The 6450-nt window shown below is 38.4% G+C and overlaps 1 protein-coding gene across 4 annotated transcripts; it reads right to left on the reverse strand.

Annotated features, from left to right (window-relative positions):
• Window positions 1–649: 649 nt before the first annotated feature.
• Window positions 650–2863, reverse strand: LOC103839975 (UPF0496 protein At2g18630). 4 transcript variants are annotated; one of them, XM_009116455.3, is made up of 3 exons: window positions 2556–2863; window positions 1175–2356; window positions 650–908 (listed from the first exon to the last, which is right to left on the reverse strand). In XM_009116455.3, coding segments are annotated over exons 2-3 (1176 nt in total). In that variant the 5' UTR covers window positions 2350–2356; window positions 2556–2863; the 3' UTR covers window positions 650–907. The 4 variants fall into 4 exon arrangements, with proteins under 4 accessions (XP_009114703.1, XP_009114702.1, XP_018510510.1 ...); XM_009116454.3 differs by having other exon boundaries at window positions 675–913; window positions 1175–2352; window positions 2556–2862; XM_018654994.2 differs by having other exon boundaries at window positions 675–913; window positions 1175–2365; window positions 2556–2862.
• Between the last annotated feature and the right edge of the window lie 3587 nt (window positions 2864–6450).

Below are 6450 nucleotides of genomic sequence, written 5' to 3' on the forward strand. Positions count from 1 at the left end.
ACCTCAGGGCAACTACTAGCATTAAGTAAAGCTGTCCTCTCTTTTTTTTATATAGAACTTAACATATCTTTAGCTGTTCATCACTAATATTTGCATGGCCCCAAGGCCCAAATACTAAAAGCATAAACCCAGACACGTTCAAGCCAACTTTAGAAGAGATACCTAACCAACTTTAGCAATAACGCATGGACTGAACCATGGATGCAATGCATGGGATGTTAGTGATTTTGCACTAGACTGTGAAAACTAAAAACCAAAATGTAATATGTACTCGAAAGGAAAAACTTATAGTCTCTACTTTTACTTTATCAAAGCTGTATAAAGTAAACTGCTGTTGAGGAGACTCGGTCTTTTGATTAACTAGTCAACTGCTGTTGAACAAGACCAATCATTACATCGACCAAACCATTCAGTTGACTTCTAAACATCAGTTTTTTGCTTTATACTAAAATGTTAAGACGGAATAAACAATGTTTCATATGATGTAAAAACAATAAATGTTTCATATACAACAATGTTCCTCGTGAGTTGTGACTTGTGAGAGACTAAACTTTTTCATCAACAAACTCTTCACGTCTTAATTTTTATTAGCATTGATTGGTTGAATAATGATCCAGCTTATTAATCCTCCAAAATACCACTAAGCATCGAGACATCAATTATAAACTTATATCTAAATACAAGATTGATCTATAAAATCCAAAGTCAATCGCATAAAATCTTTAAAGTATTTAAGTAAATGCATTCAGCAAACCTCATGGCAACTACTACAATTAATACATTTTTTTTTCTTTTGATAACTTAAGTAACAAATCTTTAGCTGTCCATAATACTTGTGCTAAAGAAAACAAACCAAAAATCTCCAAAGCCAACCACGAATTCGAATCCGTCTTCTCACGACAACATTTCTGTCCTGATCATCAATCAAAACACACAAAAGAAACTCAGTCCAACCAAATTCATATATCATAAGTGTTATTAAAGATGCTAGAAGAATGCAGAAAACAGATGAATAAACCAGAAAGTAAGTAAAACTACGCAAAAATTTAACGTGGCTCACCAAATAAGCTACGTCGTCTACATCTAACTAATGCTAGCCAGTCATACTACATTCAAGGCGCATCAACAATAAATTTAATTTCCTAGTTATGGAGCTAAGCTTTAAGAATCTTACCAAGTAGCTTCTTCAGTCGTTGAACCAGTAGGGTACCGAATTATCCTCTGCAGAATCACAGTCCTCGCCTTTGTCACATCCCTACAATACTTATCCGCATGCTCCCTTAGCTCTTCAATGGTATCAGTAAACACATCAAGCTTCTTCTTGATCTCATCCATCGCAAGCCTCACACCATTCTCTTCAGCAACAGCAAACTCAGCGTTCTTCAACAGAGACTCAATCTCCACTTCCACTCTACGCACAAGCACGCTTATATTATCCATCTCCTTAACCGATATGTAAGTCCCAATCCTAACCGAAGTAACGATCTCCTTCTGCCCTTTCACCACTTTCTCATACTTGGTCCAAAGAGAGTTGCACCACTTCCCAACAGACCCTACAGGAACAGCCAACGCACCGGCTATAGCCGCCACCACAGGCGGCGCAGCCACGGCGGCCGCCACCACCGAGAAGATGAGCACTGAGACAAACGCGGTCACAAACACCATGTTGGACACTCTCCTCCATGTTTTGATGTTCTTAAGCTTCTTATCGAGTCTCCTCTTCAGCTTATGAAGCTCGTCAAGCATCATGACCTGATGTTTATGCACCGAATCGAAAAGATGGAAGAACTCTTTAGTAAAAGGATCACCAGCCAACTTAAACCTCTTAAGCTCCTCGAGAGTCTTCTCGTACTTTCTATCCTCGTTATTACCATCATCCTCCTCTTCCTCGAACAGTTTAACAGCGAACTGAATAATGACTTGGCTTCTCTTCGCGCGGTTGAGACAACCCTCGAGCTCAGAGCAGAAGTCCATAGTCTTGGCGGTGCTTTCGAAGTACAAGTTGACGAGACCGAAAAGGTCTTGGTTGTTCCATATGTCCTCTTTGTCCTGTAAAATGACTTTGACCACGTCTTGGTTCATGTCTAGAAGGCATTGCGTCACCTCTCTGAGGGAATCGAAGGATAAGGATTTGATCTCCACGCCTGAAGCGAGCTTGTTGATGACTCGGGTGGTTCGTTCGTGGAGAGACGAGTCGAAAGACTCGAGCTTTGGATCTTCGCTGCAAGCTGTTTCGTAAGAGGTCAAGTGCTCTGTGTAAGCTGAGTTGATTTTGATCTGGACTGGTGTTGAAGGTGACCCCCAAGTTTCCTCCTTCTTCTTGCCTTTGCTACACTTTCCTCCCATCATTCTCTTTCTTATTAAGGTTGTAAGAGCAAGAGACAGAGAAAGAAAGATCTTAGATTAGAAGTAAACAGAGACTAGACAAGTAACGCAATTGAAATGGGTTATTTGATTTATAGCTTAAAGCAACAAACTTTAAACCGAATCTTGCGGAGCAATCTAAAATTGTAACCGACATCAAAGAGAGAGGAGAGAGAGAGAGAGAGCTTTACCTGGAAGATGACTTTGGTAATGAAAATGCGATTGAAAGCAGAGATTGTCTGAAACAACAAAGGTGGAGTTTTTCTAGAAGGTGAAGAGAGCTTTATGTGTCTGGAAGAGAAGTAGTTAGCTTGTACGCTTGGGGAAGATAGGGAGAATCGGAAGGTAAAGAGAGAGAGAAAAGGAGAGATCAGAGGAGGAAGACTATTTCTCACGCGGTTTTAGACAGTGTGAGAAAGCCTTGCACTGCTCTCAACTCGGTCTTGACGGACTCATCGATGGCAAGTCCAATACTGAAAGAAAAAGGAAGAAAGGAGAGGAATTAAAGAAAAAACTGAAAATATGTAGTAGATTCCCTTTTTCTTTCTGTTGTGTCTGAACAAAGAGACAAAATAATTAAATCAGTGGTTGAGTCTTGAAAACTAAAATCCATGGTGGGCCCACCGATTTTCCCATCTAGAATGGATTTTTTTTTTTTTTGGGTCAATCCCATCTAGAATGGATTAACTTACGACTTTTATAGTTTAAATGGAAGGTGAAGGATGCGAAAGTGGAGCACATCATTACATGCGAAGTTTCAACAAAATAACACATACGTAGTGTGTTTTTTTCTATGATATTACAACTTTTTTGATCTACTAGTAGATCAGATTATTGAACAAATGTGAGTGGACTACTTATAAAAGTAAAAGCACTCTATACTTAGAGTGTAATAGGCAATCAGCGTTTTCCTTTTAATTTCTCTATAAATTTTATCTTTATAATGTTATGAACTTTTGTTTTTTTTACCATTTTATTGATTTAACTAAATTCATTATCTAAATTTTTTTGGTCATTTTATACTGATAAAAATGACATATTTTCTATACGTAATGGTCCATTAGAAACATTTCTTATATATTCTAAATTTATTTATATTTTTCAAAAAAAAATATTTATTAATTTTCAATATTTCTTATACTTTCTTTTTAAAACCCTGATTTTATGTTTAACAAAGACAAATATCGATGGTTGAAAGCTTCAAAACTGAAATCCATGGGTCCATCGATTTTCCCAATTAAAAAATAATTACCGATTATGTAACAAGTTAGAAGAGAGACACTAAACTTTTCTTACACTTTTGTATGGTTAAATGGTAAATTCACAGTTGGCAATCTTTCTTTTTTTTTTTGTAAATACAAGCGGAAAGTGAAGACATGAAGTGAATGCACCAAGAAGACACGAATAAGACCATGAAGACAAGCCTTGAGCCCAAACCCGTCGCTACCAGAGGAGAACAAATAGGCATTCCCACCAATAACGAAACATGAAACTGAAAACTACCAAATTCCATTGAGAATCTACGTAACGAATTTACGTATCTAAGATTCGCTAAGCAAGTGCCTTCGGGACCATAGTAACACAAGTGAAGGTTCAACACGGCAAGACAAAGTCGAGAACCCTTAAACAAACCATAACATGAGAGATATAAGCGTAATAGAGGACCTCACCATCCACAAAAGCCGCACTTGACCACCGCTTCACCAAAACCATTGAAAGATATATCACTCTATATCAGAGCTGGTATGAGCTTGCACCGCGCACCAGAAAAAAGTTTGGATTGGGCTAAGCCATTAAGCAAGAGTTATGTTACATGGAAACGAAATCGGATACGTGGAAGCGGAAGCGTATGGAAGCGCGGAAGCGAGATTTTTAAAATGGTTAGGAAGCGGGTACGTGTTGGAAGCGTATCCATATACATATATACACATACATATATAAGATTTTTAAAAATCTAGAACTAAAAATTATATGATTTAAATTTAAAATAAAGCATTTATTCATTTATAATAATTTCAAAATGATTTCATATTTAACTGTGAAAATAGACATAAATTAAATTTAAAATAAATTATTATATTAATTATTTTTAATACTTTATAATTAATTGACATAATATATTTGAATATATGATTATCTTTTTATTAAAACCCTCAATGCGTAAAGATAATTTATAGTGTTAATTTTAATATTTATATATTTGTATTATCTCTATTCAATACTATTAAAATTTTGATTTTATATAAATTAAAACTATAATTTTATGTTTTTATTGATATAAAACATTGTGTTTTTTTAAGGAATGGAAGCGTGATTCCAAAATGGAATCATAAGCTTCGAACATGTTTTTAAAAAGAATATTTTAGAAGCGTTTTGGAAGCGAGATTACGTAAGCTTCCACAAGGTTCCGATTCCTATTCCGGGATTCCGGTTCCAAAGCGGGAAGCGGACGTCCGACGGAACTTCCGTGCAACGCAGAGCAAGACACAAAGACAGCATATTTGGTACCAAACAACAACTTTTATCCAACCCAAGCCTTTTAAAAACTTCAATTTCACCGATTAAGACTACTAAGAGAAACTAAAAACCCTTTCATAGTGTTGACGATGCTCGAAGTAGGTGAATCAGAAAACCATTTTTTTCTCTTTTTTTTGCTAAACTGTAAATATCATATAAATGAAAGGAGATTTGCAAAGCAAGATCTAAGTTTGACACATCTTGGCAAAAAGAAAGGAAAAAACAAGATGGATCAACAACATCCAAACAATGGATAGCTTAAACACCTATCGAATCCAAAGAACCATAAGTGAACAAAAGAGCTTTTTCGACCTTCTAGATGAGATGATGTTCTTCATCTCCTTGTCAATTTATCTGAAAACATTTGCAGCAGGTAGTTGGATATTGTTATGAACTAAGTTATTCCTCTGCTTCCATAAGTGGAACACAACCGCTTGAGAAGCCAGCTTTCGAAGCAGGAGGCTTCTCTTAGAACAGGCAGCTCGGATCCAAGATAATAGCTCATTCCAGTCCGCAAGTCTGCCGTGCGGTCCACTACATCTGGTAAAGACGAAGGACCATACGTCGAAGCTGTACTGACAAGAAAGGAATAGATGGTCCCTCGTTGCAAGACAGAAGGGGCAGACGACCGGAATGGCAAGCCCCCATGAGGCCAGTCTCGCTCTTGTTGGCAATCTGTCGTAATTAGTCACCCACATTGTGAACACATGCTTCGGAAGTGCTCCTTTGAACCACACAATGTCATACCAATCCTGAGCTGCTTGTCTTGGCCGCAAGACTTCCCAAGTGGCCTGAGAGTTAAACACATTCAAAGGAAAATCAGCAGCTTTCCATTCATAAACATCATCAATATCAATAGGCAGTGGAAGAGCTAGAGTTGTTAAATAAGAGTGAAGTTCCACTTCCTGATCAGATCTTGGGTGAGGTAGTGACCAGTTAGACCCATTGATTGCTTCCGCTACCCTCGCCTCCTTTCTTATCCGAAGCGCTCTTGGACCAGCCGCACCTAAGTGATTGATTAGCTGGCCAAACGGTGTCCACACATCATACCAAAATCTCGTGTTAGCGCCATTTCCCACCACCGTATTGCAGAACTGGAGCGCCAACGGCCTTAGCTTCAGGATTCTTTTCCAAGCCCAAGAATCTGTTGGTGATGGCTCTATAGTCCAGAGGGATTTATCAGTGAGATGGACACTCTTGTGCCAATCAGACCAAAGAGAGGGAGAGTTAGACAGCAGTAACCAAATGAATCGCAGGCCAAGGACTTGATTCCAGATGTAGATGCTTCTTATACCCAACCCGCCTTCTTGCTTTGGTAAACACACCGTGGTCCAAGCAATCTTAGCAATACCTTTCTTGTCAATGTTTCCCGACCATAAGAACCGAGCGCAGAGCGTTTCAACAGCCACAATGCAACCCTTAGGTAACATGAAGGCCGAGACCCAGAAGTTGATGACACCGAAAATCACTGTTCTGAGTAGCTGAAGCCGCCCCGCAAAGGACAGGAGCTTAACAGACCATGCTTGGAAGCTTTTAGTGATCTTGTTCATAAGAGGAGCGTATTCGGAA

The sequence above is a fragment of the Brassica rapa genome, chromosome A07, assembly GCF_000309985.2.
Source record: "Brassica rapa cultivar Chiifu-401-42 chromosome A07, CAAS_Brap_v3.01, whole genome shotgun sequence".
NCBI classification, from domain to species: domain Eukaryota; kingdom Viridiplantae; phylum Streptophyta; class Magnoliopsida; order Brassicales; family Brassicaceae; genus Brassica; species Brassica rapa.